This window comes from Phascolarctos cinereus, unplaced genomic scaffold (genome assembly GCF_003287225.1).
Source record: "Phascolarctos cinereus isolate Bilbo 61053 unplaced genomic scaffold, phaCin_HiC Scaffold_5;HRSCAF=322, whole genome shotgun sequence".
Classification (NCBI taxonomy): domain Eukaryota; kingdom Metazoa; phylum Chordata; class Mammalia; order Diprotodontia; family Phascolarctidae; genus Phascolarctos; species Phascolarctos cinereus.
In genome coordinates, this window is record NW_027555958.1 from 406,017,046 (window position 1) to 406,038,886 (window position 21,841).

At 41.8% G+C, this 21,841-nt stretch overlaps 1 protein-coding gene across 1 annotated transcript in view; it reads right to left on the reverse strand.

Moving 5' to 3' along the window:
* CACNA1E (calcium voltage-gated channel subunit alpha1 E) overlaps positions 1-21,841 on the reverse strand; it is a 405,939-nt gene that overhangs the window by 15,216 nt on the left and 368,882 nt on the right. The window contains 8 exon segments of the mRNA XM_020984357.2: positions 25-153; positions 3,119-3,227; positions 7,646-7,752; positions 8,217-8,317; positions 9,404-9,511; positions 11,352-11,457; positions 14,106-14,202; positions 19,826-19,953. Coding sequence (XP_020840016.2) covers positions 25-153; positions 3,119-3,227; positions 7,646-7,752; positions 8,217-8,317; positions 9,404-9,511; positions 11,352-11,457; positions 14,106-14,202; positions 19,826-19,953 — 885 coding nt within the window.

Consider the following 21,841-nt stretch of genomic DNA (forward strand, 5'->3'; position numbering starts at 1 on the left):
GGGTGAGTGGTGGTTGCATTTTACCTGGGGATCCATAGTCAGGCGTGGCATAGATGATGCCCTCCCAGATACTGCATGCTCCTGGGTGTCCGAAGGGAGGTAGCTGCCATGTTTAGAGGGCTGCACGATTTTTAAATCACTAACCTCTGGCTCCTGGAAATAAACACACAGCCAAGCTTGTGGGACTTAGTTCAATCCTATTGCATCTCCCCTTTCAGCTAATGATCCTGCCTCTACCATACCGGGAATGGCTTTAAGGAAGGAATCAATACATTTAAGAATTTCAGTGTGTGTGTGTGTGTGTGTGTGTGTGTGTGTGTGTGCATGCGCACACACATGTGCACAAAGCACTTCAGTGCACAAATCATTTCTGGATTTATCTTTCATTAAAGTCCCACTCAAAAGCTTCATCATGGCAAAGAGGTAGTCACAGCTCCTCAAATACTCTTTCAGTATACACAATATCTAGGCGTGTCCTACCAAAATGGCAAGGCTTTTAGTATGGTTCCGGTGCCATATCATCTTTTCTGTACAAGGACCAACTTAGTTGTATAGAAGCTTATCAATAGATGGCTGACCATTAGGTGAAAAATAATTAGGTTAGAGTCATCTCAGAAAGTCAAATATCAACATTCTTTCGGTGTATAAATGTATCTATCATTTTGCAAAATAATTTATTTCTTGGTAAATACTTCAAAGTACTTTTAAATTTTAATTTAATACTTTCAACATTTGTAAAAATACTTTTAAATACTTGTAAAATGTGGCAAAAGTTCATAATCTGGCTGTGGTGTTTGGCTTTTTAAAGATTTAAATCTGAAGAATTCTTTTGTTCAAAAGTTTGACTGGATTCTACCAGTTCTTAAATTCAGTCAAAGATATAAATGATCTGATTATAGTGTTTCAATCTTGGGAAAAAGAAAGGGAAAAATTCTGTAGCTTCCACATGTTACTATCAGAGAGTGATAGAGGATTACCTCAAGAATGTATGCTTTTATCAACAGAGAAAGGAATACCAGAGGCTAATGTATATTGTTAGGAATTTATTCCTAGAAAAGGCATATTTTTTTTCATTATGAAGTAACATCCTATAAAGAAGTGATATGTGTATAGAAGACGTGTGAATTTGGATGGGTCCTCTTCTATATAGAATTGAAATCACCAGGAAGAGGATAGCTTCAGAGAACCATTGACATCCTCTGCACAGAGGCAGTCTCTGTGACCATTTGGATGTGTGGCTTCAGTTATTAGTGAAGGTTACTTTCACTGGAGGTGCAATGTGTGTTCATAATGGGAATTTAGAGAGAGGTTGTTAGACACTCTTAAACAGCACGTACATCCGACTCCAAATATACAGGTATTCTACACCAGAGCCCTATAGGAGCAAAGGTGATGCAGAGACACATGCATATGTATACATGTCATACATAAAACACACACATGGATATTGGGGCCATGCCTTAGAAGGTGGACATAAGTTGGAGGGGGTAGGCTGTGGGGTGATGGGCAGTGATGGGCAGATTGCACAGTGGCTTTTGTGTGGCACAGGCTGAGATCTGAATCTGAATCACAGACACCAGCACTAACAATGAGATAGACATAAATCCAAATGCTACTGGCGCCATGGTTCAGCCCAGGGCAGCCAGTCAGCTGAAATGAGGTTGTGGAATAAAGGAAGTCACCCTGTGAAAGAAAGGATACATTGCTGAATTATCTTTAACAGATACATCACCAACAGGGGCAGATAAATATGAGAGTTGTAGAATTTAATGAACTACAAAAAATATTCCCTGGGTCTTGGTTTGAAGGTCTCAAGAGAGAAGGGTAGGAAGAAGCCATGGAGTCTACTTTTTCTTCCTGACCATCTTTAGTAGCTTTAGGAGATGCTTGGGTATGTCTGGGAGAGCTGACCAGCCACTAAGAGTGACTGACATAACTACCATGTTCTCCCCCACACAACCATGAATATTTCACGACTTCTCTTAGCTGTCACAGAAAAAGAGTTGTTCTGTCAGCCTGAGCCTTTAGGGATGAGATCAGATCTCTCCCATTTCTAAGATGTACCATTCTATTAAGCATACATTCCACACACTTGCCTGAAATCAGGCACAAGTACCCCCATATTACAGATACAACAAGTATGGGTCATCCATCTAGGCCATTGCTAGGCTAAACTCAGAAAGAAGGCAGGCCAGAGACTGAGGTGGAGTATGGAGGGAGAGAAGGAAACAGTCCAGTTATAATTATAAGTTGAGGATGAGTTGGAATTCACCTGGGAAGGCTATTTATATAGAACCTTGCAGAGAGAGTTGTTCTTATTGTTATAGATCAAGATACCCTGCTGTTTTCCCTGAAGGTGTCTTTTGATCCCCTGGGCAGAGGATGCCTGCTCACTGGAGCTGATAATATTATGAATAAGAAGCCTCCCCCTCCTTATCTCTGATCTGATTTCCTTAAAACTGAATAGTTCTAGCTTAATTCAGCACTATTCTTTGGGAATAATGTTGACAAAAACTCATTTGGATTCAAATTCCTCAAGGAATTATTGACCTTACTTAAGTCTGAGCCAAATGATCAAGAGAATTTAATCCCTGAAGAAGAAATTCTCAATGTACTTCATAGTGTAGAAAAAGTCACTGTTTGCATATTATACATTACTGATAATGAGCAAAGAAATGCTTTGATAACAAGGGGCTGGCATAAGATATTCTGAAGTTTCTTTCAAGTAGCATCTGGCTATTGTTAGTTATATTTTTTATGGTGACTCACCTGAAGACCTCCATAAAACAAGAGGTTTTATTTTTCTCAATTTTATTTTCATTCCTAATGTCCAGTGGCACAAATCAAGACAGCTTGAACTGAAGTAATGTACTATTTTGTGGCAGGGAAAGGGGTTCTGGGCTTTTAAGGCCTGGTGAGATGAGCATTTGGTCAGAGAATAGGCCAAAAATCCAGCTGGGATAATATGGGGGTGGTCATAAAGGTAATGGGGAAATCTCAGCTGGATACCCCAAATGGTGCTTCCAACAGATCATAGTCCTGAAAACAAAACCTGAAAGAGAGAGTAGGGACCAGGAAACCAAGAGTATTCTCAAGGTAATATAACTCATTCATTCACCAGAGATTGCTGCTCCTGGAACTCCCCATGGTTTGGGTCCATGCAAGCCAACTGGAATATTTCCTGGGGGGAGAGTGGGCTCATAGACGGGTACCCACTCCGACTGCTCCTGGAAAAAAAAAAAACAATTCAGAGGGAGAATGACAAAAATCTTTGCGCTGAAAGTACTAATAATACCTGTTCTTTTAAAAGCAAAGATTGCCCTTGGGAATGATAGGCAGCTTGTTGTCTTGTAGGATTCTAGGAGGGATGATGGGAAATACATCGAAAAGAAGAAAAGTCCTGTTTTCAACCTACATTTGGCACCAAGCAGTCTTCTGCTGGCAGCTAACATATCTGTGACAAATGACATCATTTATAACACCCAGCCATATGGGAGGCCAGTGTTAGATTGCAAACCAATTCCTATTCGGTATTCACACCCAGCAGAACTTCACTGTTTAAACATTGAACAGTTTGTTTAAATATTAAGCAGTCATGATCTTTATTATTATTATTTTTCAGCTTCAGAAAGGGCGATATACTTTTGTTATGTCAGCATTCTTGATGGCATGACATAACATTTAGACTTTTTTTTTGTTCACAGAATAGGCAGCAGGAATTTCAGAGATGGGCTTACCGAGGTGAGGCACTTGACTGAAATTTTTGAGAAAGAGCAAGGAATGGGAATAAGACACAGGAATTGAGTAAGTTAATGGATATTTTTGGTAGGTTTTGAAACAACAGCAAGAAGTCTCAAGTCCTGTAGTATTGTGATTGCTAATAGGCCCATTGCTTGAAGTCTGAAGTCACTCTCAATCAGTACGGATGAACAATTCTGAGCTAGTGAGCAAAAAGGACCAGATCCAGCCAACTTTCCACGAGCATCTGTCTCCCATTGGCAACCACTATCACCACTTACTATTGTAGCCATCCCAACCTGTTTAGGAAACTGAAGCCAATTTCTGGATCATGTAAGAAGGTAGCAATGGTCTATCTGTCTACCAGGAATAATGTGAGGACATAGGACATCACAACTCCCAACCATTTCCCTATGTACCAGAGAGCTTTCTTTTGGTGCCTGAAGAAAATATTAGATCACGACCGAGATCCACTAAACAACATTTTTTTAAAATCCACATGGGTCATATGATCTATTATTGGAATCACAGAAAGAGAAGGGACCATATGAGAACCAATGACCTAAATTTGCCTCCAAGGAGGGTCACAATATTTGATCACAGATTCTGAAAAAAAAGATCTTATATTTAAAGTCAAAGATCATATTAAGATTTAAGACCTAGAGAGAAAGGGCCTGAGAGGTCGTCTAGCCTGACTTCCATTTTCAGATGAGCAAACTCATAGGTAGATGCTTAGTATATAATTTGATGAAATGCCACTCATCTTTTTTCCAACAATTCCTAGGAAGAGCTTCAATCAGAGGCAAGTGAAAGAAGAAAGCACAAGGCTACTTCTGATATCTGGGGAAATATTATATCTCTGAAGAATTCCCATTTGGTGGGAGAGCCCTTGGATATATAGTACTATGATACAGTCTCATCTCTCTGAATAATTGGGACCCAGAAAGAGCAAAACATCCAAAATCTAGGTGGTCCAGAGAAATATTTCCTCCTTGCTTTTAAACCCATAAAGGAACCTGTTGCATGCAGTATGAAATATGTACTTTTCATCAGATACAAAATCTAGATATGTGTAAGCTAATATAGAAAATTCTCATTTATACTCTCATGTATGTAGAGCAGGTAAATTCATGGGAAATAGGCTAAAGAGATTCTGCTGGGTAAGTTAACTCTCACAGAAAAAGGTGATGAGATAACCAGAAGTCTAGACAGGGAGGGCTTGGAGTCCCATGAGCTCTTGTGGAGAGGTGATATCCATATTACTCTAGTCACATGACCACTTCTGCGCTTAGGTGAGATAACCTGTTACTTGTTACAGGTGAGCAACAATTCTCAAACAGTGCTTGTCAGAGGGGGGTGTGATGCCTCGCTCTGCACAGGGCTGATTAAGTGATCACTGTGTGAGTTTATTAGTCATAGGCCTTTTTCTCTCTTTCCCTTTTAAAGGAGAATAGTCTTAAGAGGCAGCAAAAGCAAAACAAAAACAATTGAGAACGTTAAAACAAATGCAACGTTCAGAATAATGGCGGTCTGCCCAGGTGGCTTCTGCGGTACTGTCATCATTCAAAACTATGTTTCTCCACTGGCCTTTCTTGGATCGGCCCTGGTCCTTGAGAGATTTTTACTGGTCTACAAAATATTGACTTTCAAACCTTCTTAAAATAAAAAGAACAAACAAGGCTCAAACCTAACTCCTTCCTCTCTTTTCCTCTTTCTTCACTCTTTCCCCCGGCATCTAGATCTGCTTTACTTGAGTTCCTCCTTGGCTCCCAGTTCCCAAACTAGTAGCAATGGCATTCTGACAGCGTTGGAGGACAAAGAAGACTACAATAAAGACATACTGTACCAGTATGCAGGGCAGTTTGGATGGAGATTGCAGGTTCCAATAGAAATGGGACCATATTTAACTAAAACAAACAAGAAAACCCTTCCATAGCACGTACCCAGAGGTTCCAAAGAATTGGTTGATAGTAGGGAGGCATTTCATTTAAGACAAAGGAAAGAAAAGCATATTAAAATTAGTAGCGTCCACAGCTAAAGATGAAGCAGTCTAACATCTGGGACCATGAAATAAGTATGAGAAAATCATAGGCTCATAGAACCTTAGATTAGACCCGAAAGGACCTAAGAGGTCATCTAATCTAGCTCTTTTATTTTACAGACTCTTGTGACTTGTCCAATGCCATATAGATGAGGTCAGAGGAAGGATTTGAACTCAGGTCCTTCTACTGGAGAACCAGTGTTCTTTCCACAATACTATGGTGCTTTTAAATTCATTAACTAGGACTGTTTTTTAAGCTTCCTTTATTACCTATCAGAAGGCAGCCTGGTGCAGGGGGAAGAGTTTTGAACCAGTCATAGAACCTTAGTAACAATCTCCATGTTACCAATCGCTACCTGTGTGGCCTTAAGCGCATCATTTAACCTCCCTTGGCCTCCGCATCCTGAGCTGTAAAATGAGTAGGTTGGGATCATAAAGGATTCCTAAGGACCTTTCTAGATCTGGATGTTTGATCTTACAAATGAGCTAATTGTTTGAAATACAATTCTTTTAATGGGTTCGTTTGATTCGTGAAAGCTTGTCAACTAGGGACCGTGTATTTCCTCACTGGGTATTAGAACCATAATAATAATAATATTAACAATAGCTAATACTTACATAGCACTTACTATGTGCCAGGCAGTGGTCTAAGTGCTTCACAACTATTATTTCAATTGATCCCCACAACAACCTGGAAGGCGGGTGTTGTTATCCCCATTTTATTATTATCTTCATTTTACAGATGAAGAAACCAAGGCAGAGTTTAAGGGACCTGCCCAGAATCACATAAGCAGTAAGTCTCTGAAGTCAAATTTAAGCTTATGTCTTTCTGACTTGAGGCCTGGTGCTCTATCCACTGAGCTACCTAGCTTATCCAACTACTTTTATAGCGTTTTTAAGAAACCTTAAAGAGCCTCTGATCTGTAATCAATCAGTGTCTGGATTTAAAAAAAGAACAGATAAACAAAACCGAGGCACATACGGGCTAAGTGATTTGTTCACAATTGCACTTATAATTTGTAACAGAGCTAGACAAAGAATAACTAGGTGGCACAGTAGGTAGAGTGCCAGGTTGGGAGTCAGGAAACTCCTCCTCTTGAGTTTATATCCAGCCTCAGATACTTCCTAGCTGTGTGACCCTGGGCAAGTCACTTAACCCTTTTGCCTCAGTTTCCTCATCTGCAAAACAAACTGGAGAAGGGAATGGCAAACCTCTCCAGTATCTTTGCCAAGAAAACCCCAAATGGGGTTACAAAGAGTTGGATGTAACTGAAACAACAAAACATTACCACCACTAACAACAACAAAGAACTCAGGTACAATGACTTCCAATACTTTTCCACCTTGCTGCTTCACTGATTTTTTTCTTGTTTTGTTTTTGGTGAGGCAATTGGGGTTAAGTGACTTGCCCAGGGTCACACAGCTAGTAAGTGCCAAGTGTCTGGTCTGAGACAGGATTTGAACTTAGATCCTCCTGACTTCAGGGCCAGTGCTCTATCCACTGCGCCACCTAGCTGCCCTTCACTGATTTTTTTTTAATATAAGTTATAACCAAAGCATAGAATCTTAACCTAAAAACAAACTATTACAGAATGATAGTCAGGGCTCCAATTAAAAAATTAGTGTGCCAATTCTTTCTGCTTCCAGAGAAACTGGCAATAGCATTAAATCTACTTGGTAATTTTCCCTATCACACTGATAAGTATTTTGAGATCTTGAAGTTTGCTTTCTAAGTCCATAGAAAAAGAATTCATTCTTCTTTGATTTAATTTGACTTTTTTGGCATCTTTAGTACAATATATTCAGAGAACTTCACAATGGAATGGGTGGGGAAAAAATAAAACATATGACAGCTACTCTACTCACAGGCCTGAAAGGGTGTCCTGCTGGAGGTAAGGCAGGGCTTTGGCATTAGAAATGATCTCCTGAGGCAAAGATGAAGGCTCCATTCTCTGGAACATGGGAGCATTTTTCTGGGCAGAAAAGGAAAAGGAATAAGAAAGAAACCATTTAAATGTTCTTTCCATATCTAAGGTATTTGGGAAATGTCCTAGAGCAGAATTTTTTAAAAAAGAGTTAGTTTTCTCCTCCCCTTGATCTTTTTCTCACCAACTGAAACACCCACCCACTAGCCTAATTAACTATCATGGCCGAAGAAGTGGGATTCATTGTTACTGATTCCTTGGCACCGGGCTTTTGGACATCCTCCATGTATCTTAACGTTCTTTGACTTTTCCTCTGAGCCTTCGGATTCTACTCATTTCCAGGGGTTTATGCCCTTATGTTCCAGTGATTTAATCACTCTCATGGCTAGCTCCATGCAACAGGCAGTTTTCATTGTGGATTTACTTTGTATTCCCATGGAAAAGGTCAAGTGACTTCTTTCATCCCTTGTGTGCTTGCTCACAGCCTGTACAGATATCTATGTTTGACTCACCTGTTCTTCTAGCTGCTGTCTCTGCTTCTTTACTTTGCTTTGCTTGTAATAGTCCATGATCATCATGGCTGCATATATTTTCCCAACTGTCAAGTCTGAGGCTGGAAACAGAAGGTGACTTAGATGTTAACAGTGAGAAGACAACAGAGACACAGTGGTAGGAGAATTTCACAAGCTTCATAAACCGCTTCACAATAACTGCATTTCTGTAGAGTTCTATATCATAAATGGGATCATGACATCTAATATGTTACAGACATGCTAATGATAATGCCACCATGTTTATTTGGTTTCTTTGATGTGTTTGCTGCTGGAGTCAGACCTCCAGTAACCACACCCTGGAAAGGTTAAGCCACTTAGCTTTGAAAGTCCTGCCCAGGGGTCGTGCTGTCTTCTTTGGTGAGAGCCCATTCTATCTAGCCAGTCTCCAAGCCCAAGCAGGCATCACCCTGGCCATCTTCTTAAGAACATTTTCCTCTGAGAATAGTAATCAAGTCAGCTTGCCATCGCTTCTGGAAAGGACTGTTCAACTGACTGTCCCATGGAACCAATATCCATCTCTGTGACTCTTCAGAGCAAAACACTTTTTCCTTAGCTACCACTCCCCCCAGATGTATTATCTCCCACATGGAATGTAGGCTCCTGAAGCACAGGGACTGAAGAACTTAATGAATGCTATTCACTAATTTCCACATCAAAGCAGCAAGATATTTTTGTCAATTATACAAAAGATTGTTGAAATAATGCCATATTGATTCTAATATAGGCTTCACTTTCCCCAAAATCTGCTTTGTATAAATATGGGACATAGTCTATAAATTGGTATTATTTTTCAGTGTATGTCTATGTACTATTTTTCTTTCAAAGTGTTTTCCTATTAGGAATGTGTCCAATGTTTAAATTGATACATCATCATATGTGTTAAATGATAAAAGAAAGCCTTTACAGTTAGGGAATTTCCTTCTGTAATTTCATTTCTATTCATAATGCCCTTCCTTAAGAAAGATGACCTCAACTTACTGGACTAAGAGAACGGGAAATCTTTATTGCCTATTAACTGAAAAGATCATCTTCTCAATATCTTTGTCATCCCAAACTAAAGTAATAGGATTTTTTTTCTTCCCTGAGTGCTTTGCTTGAATGATGGAAACACAATGAAAAGGGTACCCCAGGAGCAGATCCCACACCTTTTGGCATGGGTACAAGCAAATCCAGCATCTTCTGGGAAAGATGAGGCCAGATAGCCAGGGTCTCCTTTTGCAGCTCTGAATCTAGCTGCTGCCTGTCTGCACCACCTACAATGAAACAAATGAACTATAAATAATCAAAATATGAAGTAAGAATGACAGCCAATTGATGGCTAACCTGGTACTTCATTGGTATCCATGCAATGACAAGGGATCTAGCATAAGGCCCCCAGCAGGTCGAGAGAACTCCTTATGGACAATATAGGGGAAGACAGAGACAAGAATAGCACAGGATGTGAAGGCATGGGTGGGTTGGAGAAGTTCCTCATAGATCCACTGAATTATACTTAAAAAAGAGAATAGATGCTGATGCCTGAGGAGTGACAAGGGCCCCAAAGTGAGTAGATGGGGCAGGAGGTGAATCAACATGGCACTTTATACCACAAGAATAGTTCTTGACATTGAGTGGCACCAAGGTCTGTCTGCCACCATGGTAGAATACATTTTTAATCTCATTTCCAATGACTCAGGGATATCCTACTTCATAATGCAGAGGCCCTAAAGATCTGGATGTTCTAGTCTCTCCTTAATGGCTCAGTCTACTGGGGAAGAAAAATGAAGCAAAAGAAGCTAAAGGATAGAACCCTCAAATATTATAGAGTCCCCCCTTTTTACCTATAAGCCTTTATATCTCATTAGAGGTGTGCATGTCCTTTCACTTAACTGAAGCATTATTGTCACCCCATATTATGTGTGTCCTTTTTTAAAAAAAAATGGATTAACATCTGGCAAAACCAGGAAGCCATGATAAAAACTAGCACCTTTCTCAATCTTTAATAGTTGAACATAGGGTGCAGGTGTTTAGTGCCACCCACGTCATGCCTTCACTTGGCCCTTAACTTAAGGTAAACTCATTCAAACCAGATCTCCAGTGGAGAGCAACAGATTTTATCTGTTTTTCCTCAAAGATTTTGTACATTCATCTCAGAACTCTAGCAGTTATTGCTTTGGAATTTAAGTGGTCAAAGAAAGGCAAATGAGCGATGACAAGGGGATGTTGGAGATGATCTTGCCCAATCTTTTCATTTTATAGAAAAAAAGAAACTGAGGTCCATAGAGATGAATTGATATGCCCAAGGCTACCCAGGCAGTAAATAGCAAAACCAGGTTCGAGTCCTAGTTTCTCATATTTCACTTTCACCAACATTCTTTTTAGTATACTATATATCGTCCTGTTGTTTATACTCTTAAGTGAGATTGCCCCATTCTCCATCCCCATTAGTGACACACACACCTTAGTTCAAGAACTCATTCCCATTTGCCTGAATAGCCTCCTAACTAGTATGCCTGCCTCCAAGCATCTCTTCCCTCCCATTCACTCTACACATCCCTATCAAATGAATTTTCCTACATACTGAATGATAAGGTCTAACAGATCAGGCAAAGGATTAGAAGTCAGGAGAGCATGCCTTTGTCTCAACTTCAGAATTGATTCAATAACTTTCCATGGATGAATCACTTAAATATGTCTGGGCCTCAGTTTCTCCAACTGTAAAATGGAGATAACTATACCTACTACCAGTTAGCATTTCCAAAGCTTTCTGAAACCTTTGGATCAAAAGCACTAAATAAAATATTGGTGTTATTAGAATCCCAGAATGTTAGAAGTAGAAGGGTTCATGGTCCATTTAGTCCAATACCACCAGCTTATGGATGAGGAAACTGAGGCCCATTAAAAGTAAAATGACTTCCCTAACCTGACACAGCTGTTTGGCTGAAGAGCCCACATCAGATGATTCCCAGCCCAGCACTACCTCATACTACCAGTACAATTACCAGTACCTGTTGTTGTTACAATATCATCCTGGTGGAGAAAATCCTTATCTTCTAGTGAATGCTATTCTGCATAAATAATACTGAAATTCTTCTCTGTGTTTCCCTTCTTTACCTTTTGCAATCTTGATGTCCAGAGCTGTCCGAATTAGGGCCATTAGTGTGGAAGTGAAATGGACAGTCATGTCCTCAGCTACTGGCATGTTCATCAGGACCAATCTCTGTGTGAAAGAGAGAGGAAAAAGACAGCAGGCAAAAAAAATAGCGAAAGATCCGTTGGTGAGGTGAGAGGAAGAGTGCAGAGAAGGTCAAATGGCATAGACGAAAAAGAAGGGCAAGGATTGCCCACCCCACACCCGCCAAGCCTCTCTCTTCCCTTCCCTTACCTGCTCGTGTCCTGAGGGCTTTCTCCCCCTCCTCACTCTTCAGCAGGTAATGAAGCCACATCCCAAGGGAAGTTCCCTGGCAAGGGGGTTCCCTAGTCTTTCTGTAAGAATCCCTCAAAGTCCCAAGAATATCTGTTAGGGATGGGAATTCATTTCTGATGGGAGTGGCTAGGGGAAGTTGGGATGGGAGGGAAGGGAGAGAGGAGCCAGCTGCATGAGTTGGCTCCTTTTCCTATTTTAAGGCAGCCCCAGCTTCCCACTTGCCCCTGCTAATCCCCCTGAACTCTGTTGGGAGCAGGAAAGGGTAGGAGGGAGACTTTGTTTTGCTCATCTGTCTAGAATGACAAATCCTGGCGCCTCCTTTTTGAGTCTTTGAGATGAAATTTGCCAGCACATGATCATACATGCAGAAGTCCAACTTATTCAAAGGAGGGGTAGAGTCAGATGGAAGAGTGGGGAGGGGAAGATGGAAGAAAGAGCGCAAACGGGATCTAGGGGAAAGGATAGTAAGGATGGAGGAAGAGCTAGAGGCAGAAAGAAAGAGAGAGAGAGAGAGAGAGAGAGAGAGAGAGAGAGAGAGAGAGAGAGAGAGAGAGAGAGAGAGAGAGAGAGAGAGAGAGAGAGAGAGAGAGAGAGAGAGAGAGAAGGATGACAAAAGCAGGGACAGGAGTGGGAAGGCCTTGTTCCCTTTGCCCAAAGGAAGGGATCAAACTGAAATGGCCAAATCCACTTTCCAGAGAGTATCTTGTTTTTCATATTCTTCTAGCTTTTTCACCAGTCCCCTCTACCCTCCATACCCTCTTCTCCTTTACTTCTCATTCCCCAAAACTCACAGCATCATACTTGAGTACTACGCACTCAAAACTCTGGGATTTATTTGAATGAAGAGGCTACCACACCATGACATATGTGTGAGGAGCCATGGGTTAGGGGTTGTATGAGCAGCTGCCTAAATGGGTCCTTGGAAGCAGAACAGAACTTTAAAAGTGAAATCTACATCCTCATTCTGATTTGCTTACTCCCAGAGCTGGGGAACTTAGCTATTAAGACAAGGAATGGGGCTGTCAGCAGAAACACTAGCAGGGCAGGGTGGTAAGGTGAGTGTTTGCAACAGCTCAATGCAACATCCAACCTAGAATGATTCCATTAGCCATTATGTCTTGCAGCACAGATCCTATTTCTAGTTTTGACTTGAAAAATCCTAGCCTCTCTTTATAATTCCAGCACACATTCAGTATTCACGGCAAGGAGAACATAACCTTGGTGTATTTCTAAGTTAATAGAAAGGTTCCAGCATTATGGGGCCAATTTAATGTGATACGTTAAGTAGTGCAGTAGGAAGAACACTCAATCTGAAGTCAGAATACCTGGGTTTAAGGCCTGGTTCATGATCACAGGTAGTATCATTCAATCTAGAGTTAGAAAGGTCTTTAGAGATTATCTAACGCAATGCTCTTATTTAAAGATGAGGGAATGGAGGCCCAGAGAGATTCAATGATTTGCCACACAAGGAGGATGTAAAAGGACTGGTATTCAAAGTCTGACTCCAAATTTATCACTTTCCACTGCATTGTGTGACTACAGGAAAGTCATGGAATCTCTTTAATCATTAGCTTCCTCAACTTCAATGCTTTGAGAAAAGCACACATACTGCAAACATCTTTCTAAAAGGAAGCTAATATCATGCAGTGGTAATTGCTCAGTCTCAAGGATTTAAGGCATCCTGATGTTGTCAGTTCCACTGTCTATTATTTATCTCAGCAACCTATGAGGAATTTCATGACTCTTAGACTTGATCTCATCTGTCTGAGATGACTTTTTTGGGAGGATAGTGACCGTTCATCTTACAAGAGTGCTAGTCTTTCAAACTCCTCTAGTCTACAGCCTTTTCTCATCATTCCTTCCTTTAGATATTTCCAAGAAATTTGACAACTTGCATTCTTGATTCTATAATGAGGCACAAGATACCTTCCTTATGTGAGGGAGGAAGAAATAGTTCCTTCTCACTGTTCAGCAAAGGGGAGTGAAATATCTCCCAGACCTGCTTAAAGGATCTCACTCATTTCCTAGGTTAATTTAAGATATATCTCTTGCCTTCAGTTCTAAAGGATATTCTGCTGTAGGCTTTCATCTTGTCCTTTTTTACTGTCCCACAGCTCTTCAGTGTTCTGCTTACTTGAAATGGGAATATGCTACATCCTCAGTATTGCCTTTCTAGTAAACCATTAAAAGAAAATCTCACACACATGTACACACATATACTTGAAGAACTGTGAATAATAGGTCCATACCCTTCCTGTAGTGACTGGAGAAATCGTTCCTCCATGAGCCTTTCTATGTCTTCAGTATTCTTCTCATTTCCCTCTCCTTCAGTTCCCACCTCCACCTCCCCATCCCAAGGTCCTCCCCATTTTCAGGCCTCCCCACCATTGGATCCCATTTCTTGCTCATCTCTAGCCCAAAGGAAGGAAGGGTTGATCTACCTTATACGCCACTTTGGAGGGACATCTCTTGCCGAGGCCTAGCGGTGGTGACATGAGAGTCAGCATTTCATACATCTCAGTGTAATGGATGCGGCCACTGCTCATGGAGGGGTGGGAAAATGAGATAGGAGATTGGAAAGGATTGAGGGAAAGAGAAGGAGTGGGGAGAAGGATGCAGAGAGAAACGAGAGGAAGAGAGGCATTCCCAGAGAGCAACAAACAAAATAATAATACAGGAAACAAGAGAAGAAAGAGACAAAATAAAAAAAAATGGACAAACAGAAAAAGAACAGGAAACCTGTTAATCAAGGCAAATCATACACGTGAGTCCATCCTGGTATGGATTTATATCACACCCCACACAGACCCGGGAACATCAGTATGAGCCTTCCATCCCCCTTCTCCCATCTCTCAAGGAATTGGCTTCTACTCTTGTTTCAGCATCACTCCATGTCATCCTGATCAACTCCCTCAAAAAAAAATAGGTTTTTTGTTTGTTTTTTCACTTCCCAGGGCTGTGTGAGAGTGGTATAAACTGGATAGACGGTGCTCAAGCCATGGGTGATGAAGAATGTAGAAGCCAGGATTCCTCTGGGAATCACCGGCCCCATTAAGATCAGGGCCCTCCATGGTTTCCGCTAGTCCGGACACCAGATATGCCTTTGTCCCTTTATCCCATAGCCAGAACATCGTGTATCCCCCCCTCTATGGTGTCTATGCAATAGAAGATAGCATCTTGCATAGAAGGTGGTGGGCTGTGGTTGCTTGTCAAAGGAGTTGGCCCGGTTGCTTCCACCTGGCTCTGTGTATGGAGTGCTTTTCCCCAGCATGCACCAGTGCAATGGCATGCTGGAGATGGAAGAAACAAAACCAGGGGAAGGAAGAGCATCTCACATGCCATGCTTCCCTCCCCAGCTCTCCCCGACATGCGATCGCAGGTTCCACCAGGTTGGAGTTTAAAGAGTCTCAGCAGAGGCAGCTGTTTGGCCTTCTGAGTGTGGGAATCACTGCGTCCCCATCCCATGACATCTCCTCCCCATCACCCAAGTCGGTGTCCTTCCTTGCTCCTTCCTCCTGCGTCCTTCTTCTGGCTGCCTCTAAAATGGCGGGCTATATCTCAGTGAGCCCCACACCCACCTTCCTGCAGCACTTTGAAGACCTTTCCATACCAGGCAGGCTGAAGTAGTTCGGTAATTGGGAACTGGTGAGTATAAAGCAGGTTTGCAAGGAGAAGGCCTCATACCCCAGCAGTGCTCTCATTTTGGATTCCCAGACAGTGGCTTGGCAGACCTGATGGCCTGCTCAGTCCCACATTCCCAGATCCCACAGGCATTTCACAACATACTATGTCAGGACCCTCAGGCTAGGAACCTTTTAAAGAACCATTTGGTTGAACCTTTTGCTAGAACAACACCATTCACTGTGAACTTCTCAGATAATTGCTGTATTAGAAGCACATTCCAATCACCATTGTCACCACCATTTCTGCTTTGCTGAACTCTGGGGTCTGTGTCCTTTCCCTACCATCTGCTTTCATCGTTCCTCACTGATAGTCCTAAAGGTGTCTTTTATAAACCTAGTCATCCCAGGAAGGCAGCTCTAGAAAGACCACAGCATCTGAAGTAAGAAGACTTCTGCCCACTTTCGCCTTTGGTGGTCTACTCAGGCCTAAAAGGTTATGTGCTCACCTATTCAGGGGCCACTAGGCAGAGTGAAAAAAGTCATCTGGAATATGCTTTAAGTTTTGGTAGGATGCCAGTTTGGTGAACATATAGAATCTGTCTGTGCCCAGTTCAGGAAATTCAGATGACCCGTGCTGGGATGTTGTGAGTTCTATAAGCTATACAAGAGGGAGGAGTCATTCTGGTCATATCTACACTACATGGAGCAGTGTTTGCATGTGGGAGAAAGAGGAGGGGGAGAGGGAGAGGGAGAGGGAATGAGGGAGGGAGGGAGGGAGGGAGGAGGAGAGAGAGGGAGAGAGGGAGAGAGGGAGAAAGGGAGGGAGGGAGGGAGAGGGAGAGAGAGGAAGAGAGGGAGAGAGAGAGAGAGAGAGAGAGAGAGAGAGAGAGAGAGAGAGAGAGAGAGAGAGAGAGAGAGAGAGGAGTAGCTTAAAATGTTTTCAGTATTTACCTTTTACCATTCTCCCCAAATATTATCCCTGTGCCCCTCTTTCAAATGTAACAGCTGCTGGTTCTGGGAGGGTTTGGACCTCTTTAAACTCAAAGGAAAGCAACATGAGGGTTCATTTGTGTGGCGCAGTGGTGGTGGAGCAGAGGAGGAAAAGGAAGGGTTAAATGTTGTGTCCCATCACCGGGTCATGGCTGGGGACTGGGAGGCAAACCTTGCACGCCACCCTGTAGGGGCAGTTCTCTCCCAGGCCCAGAGGAGGCGAGATCACCCGTACTAATTTGTACATATCCTTATACAGGATCCTGCCGCTGTAAAGGAAGCACAGGTGGGTTAATAGGACACTCAGAGAATGGAGGTGAGGAAATGATAGCTTATTTATTAAGGAGTTGTGTGACCAGTGCCCATTCCAGAAGGTACCCCAAGGGTCACTGTCTCCTTTCCTTGGACTCCAGAAATTCCAGATCCTATAGGACTGATTCTAATCACCATCAAAACACAAGCAGTACCTTGCTTGCCAAAGTAAAGGTAACTCAAACTCCTAGGCAGATCAAAACCCATCTAACATCAACAGAAGCTGCACTGACTGAAGTTGTCTAGGGCCCTGCAAAGTACCACACCTGGACAGATGCATAAACTCAACTCTGATCTGTGTCAGATCTCTAAGATCTCAAGCTTATTAGCTAACAAATGCCTTTGACAGCTGCCAAAAATAGATGTCAAGCTGATAAGAAAATGGGCTGTTCTTCTGTTTGTTTTTTCTCAGACATCATTTTACATTCAGTTGCTCAGATATGCTCGTCAAGGGCTGGGTGCAGGCAGCAAAGAATCAGTATCTTTCTCCAGGCCTATAGGAGACACATTTCCCATTAGGTGAATTGGCAGGGGACACAATTGGCATGAAGCATCTTCTAGACAGACAGTCTTTGTTCTCTGTGTGAAAGCTTCCCCCCCCCCCCATGTTTCAGATTGAATAAGCTCCTTTTCAAATAAATCCAGGAAGCTCCCTTACTCCATGTTTCAAAACTACCTCAGTGGCAATAATTTTCAAATACCCTTAAATTCTATGACCTTTCAGATGTTTAACAAGAACTATCCGGAGTCTCAAGAGGAACCTGACCTCTCTTGGCCGCCACCTTCACCTGGGCCTACTAGAGAGTTGTGGCTCCCTAGGGAAAGCAGAGAACCATGTACAGATTGTATATTTTTAGTGGCTATAAGTCCCTATCTTGTTAAAGGCCATGCCAGCAGACAGCCAGTCATCAACTTTCCAATCTAGGTGGATTCCAATTTACATCAGAAGTTTCCTTCAGCAATTATGAACCTAATTAGCCCAATAAAACAGCTGTTGTATAGTGGGAAGAGTATTGAATCTGGAAACATAAATCCAGCTCCTCCATTGACTAGTTGTGTGATCTTGGACAAATCCCTTTATCTCCCTGTGGCTCTGTTTCTTTATCTGCAAAAAGGAAGCAATAGTGATATCACATTTACAGAGTGCTTTGAAGTTTACAGAACATTTCCTCAAACTGAACCCAAGAGGTGGGTGATATTATTGCCCCAATTTTACAGATGAGGAGCCTGAGGTTGAAGTGATTTCCCTAATGGTCACACAGTCAAGTGTCAGAGCCATGGCTTGCACCATGGTCTTCTCACTCCACACAGAGTGCTCCTACCACAATAGCATACCGCCTCCTTTCTACTACCTCCCTACCTCAAGGAGTTATGTGGATGATTAAGTGAGAATGCAGAGCTTTGTAAGCTCTGGTCACCTATTATTATTGTTTCAAGTTCTCCATGTTCTCCAGGGCTCTCTCGTACCTTTCCCTCATCTCATGCTCAGAAGAGAACCTTAGCCAAAGGATCTTCCTTTCAACTCTCCCTTCTTTTTTTAAGGTAGATTCCTCCTGTCCTTTTAGGAAGTTGCTTTAGAGGTCACCTTCTCAGTAGGTTCTCTGTCTATGAAGTTCTGGGGTAATCGTGGTTCCTTTGGGCTTATGTTTCTAAGAGAACCTGGAAATTGTCTTCATTCTGGCTGATTCCAACTGGATCATTCCTCTACCATCTCTTCAGAATGAAGCTATGATGACAACAGGTATGTTTTGGGTCATATCCAGGATTTTAGGATAGATATGGAGAGCCTTCCTTTCTTCTTTCCAAGAATACCTCCTGATTCATCTGGACTTGTTTCCATGCTTTCTACTTTTCCTAGCAGTTGGAGTGAGGAGACAAGAATATCCAAACCCTGTGTGGCATTTGAATCCAAAGATAATACAAAAAAAAAAAATCAGAGGATGAGATCTCCAAGCCAGGAAGACATCTGAGACAAAGTGGATATGTATGAGGCTCTTCCGCATGTGAAGGATAGGGAAAGAGTAACTGGTGGCACGGAGATCCTGAAGCCTCTTCTCTCTAGCATGACAGGTGCTATATCCTCCTTTTCACCCGTTGGGTGTCTCTCCCTTCCTCCACTTTCCTTGCTTTACAACCATAGTGGACTCACCGCATAACCAGGGAAAGACAATGTAAGAGACTGTTCCAGCTATGCTCCACATTTAACGAATGCCTATTATCTCCAAGAAGGTCATTCATCATAGAGCAGCCCCAGACAGAAAGGGAGATTCCTCCATTGTGATAGGCAAGACATTAGAGGATTCTGTAGCCCAGGTCATTAATGATTAGACTTTAAGGAGGAAAAATTCTGCTGAGTTGAAATAAACTCCAAAGGAGAGTCCTAGGTGGAAGCAACGTGGCCCTTTCCTATGACATATGGCAATGCTTTGTAGCACTACTAATATTGAAGAACAGTGGTCAGTATAGACAAAGGTTGGGGAAGTAACATAAAGTGCAAACAATTGTAGGCTTAAAAGCCCATGAGAACAGTTATTATCCCTAACACTAAAGACAGAATCACTGTCCTATTGCATCCCATTCTGCGGTTTAAGCCCTAGGATTCTAGGCAATGAAAATGTTCAGGGAAGATATCCCTATGAAGGTCCTGCCAGGAGACAAAACAAAAAGCAGTTAGCTTTTGTCCCCAGGAATGAGGAAACCCTCAATTCAGTTCTTGTCAATTAGTATTTATGGGAATAACAGGAAGATGAATTTGCCTAGTCTCTATATAATTCATGAGTTATCTCAAAGCCAGATACTTTGGGAAGTTGTGAGGCAGGAGACAACTCCCTACAGCCACTGATCATAGTAGTCAGGTGTCTGATTCCCCTAGAAAACTCCTATCAGTGTCTCAGGTCATTCAAAACAGGTCAACTAATGACTCATTGGAGGAGAGGAGGGAGGGAGAGCATAGTGAAAGTTTTCTAGCTATTTGCTAAAAAGTAAAAAAAACCTCTCACAGAGGGAAAGAGGAGGCAAGAGAGAAATCTTTGAGACTGGCCTGATCTAGGCTTCCAAGGGAACTGTTGACCTTCACAAGGTCCAAAATGAAGGCCTTCTCTCCTCCTGTGATAGGCACACATTTGAGAAGAGCTCCAATTCCATCCTCTTTCCTGAGTACTCCTGGTATGGTCAACCAGCGGGCTCCAACCTGGGCCCCACTGGAAGTCAGGGAGGTAATGGTGAGGTATACATACCATGCAGCTCGATCATACTCTGCCCAGACTCGGACAAATTCATCCAAGTGATGAGGCCCGAGGATAGATGAGTCCCGGGTCAGGTACTCAAAATTGTCCATGATGACAGCCACAAACAGGTTAAGCATCTGGAGACCAAAGACAAAATGGGGAGTCAGAGGAGGAAGAAAAAGGATCGCAAGGTGAAAGATAGATAGGATCTGTGATGCCCTCATTTCCTGCTGAAATTGCGGCATCCTAAGCATCTTCATTATTTGTACCATCACTATCATTATATGGGCATTATTATTTCACATTTCAATGACACTTGGATATTACAAAATGTTCTTCAGTCATGTCTATTTAATTAATTGCCGATGAGAGAACAACAGCTACAGGTGTAGCGTATCAGGTGAGACAGGCGTTCCAGTCTCTCCAAGCCTTGCTGGATCCAGCTCCCATTGACCAATAGGGAACAAAAGCACTCTGATAAATATTTAGAATACAAACAGAAGAGCAAGACAGTTCCAGCTCTCAAGGACCTTACACTCTACTAGGGGGAAAAACACAGATAGGAGGACACAACTGTAGGAAAGACAGAAATTCCCAGTGGTCTTTAGGGAAAACAGCAATGAAGATGGCAATATGTCCTCCTCAATAATGATACTACATAGGATTTATATAGCACTTTAAGGTTTATAAAGTGCTTGACCTATATTATCTCATATCTTTATAACATTCCTGTGTGAGATAGTGCTATAATTTCCCCCATTTTACAGATGAGGAAACTGAGTCTAAAAGATTAAATGCCTCTCCCCAAGGTCACACAGTTAGTCAGCATCTGAGGCAAAATTTGAACTCAGGTTTTCCTGACTTCAAGTGAAACATTTATCTATCACACTACCTAGCTAATGTCATTCCCAATAATAATAGCATATCTGCTCCTTACTTTTTAAAAAATTTTATTAATTTATTTTGATTTATTAACAATCACTTCCATATCCTTTTGAGTTGAAAATTTTTCTCCCCCCCATCCTCCCCAAGACGGTGCACAATCTGACATAGGCTTTACATTTACATACCCATTAAACATATTTTCACATTAGTGATGTTGTAAGTAAAAATTAAAACCAATAGGAGGAACCATCAGAAAGATGAGACAAAACTCAACAGAAGGTAAAAATAAGTGATAGCGATTCGACTTCCATAGTTCTTTCTTTGGATGTGGACAGCTTTTTCCATCCCAAGGCCTCTGGAGATGTCTTAGATCCTCGTAATGCTGAGAAAGGTTCAGTTTAACAATCTTAATCATTGCATAACGTGGCTGTTATTGTGTACAAAGTCCTCTTGGTTCTGCTCACTTCATTCAGCAGCAGACTATATATATAAGTCTTCCCAGGTTTTTCTGAAGTCAGCCTGTTCATCATTTCTTATATAACAATAGTATTCCATTACATTCATATACCACAACTTGCTCAGCCATTCCCCAATTGATGGGCATCCTCTCAATTTCCAATTCTTTGCCACCACAAAAAGAGCTGCTATGAATATTTTTGTACATGTGGGTCCTTTTCCCATTTGTTTGATCTCTTTGGGATATAGCCCTAGAAGTGCTATTGCTGGATCAAAGGGTATGCACATTTTTGTAGCCCTTTGGGCATAGTTCCAAATTGTTCTCCAAAATGGTTGGATCATTTCACAACTCCACCAACAATGTATTAGTGTTCCAATTTTCCCACATCTTCTCCAACATTTATCATTTTCCTGTTTGTCATGTTGGCCAATCTGATAGGTGTGATGTGGTACTCAGAGTTGTTTTGATTTGCATTTCTCTAATCAATAACATTTAGAGCATTTTTTCATATGACTATAGATGGCTTTAATTTCTTCATCTGAGAACTGCTGTTCATATCCTTTGACCACTTATCAATTGGGGAATGGCTTGTGTTCTTATAAATTTGTCTTAATTCTCTATATATTTTAGAAATGAGGCCTTTATCAGAGAGACTGGTTGTAAAAATTCTTTCCCAATTTTCT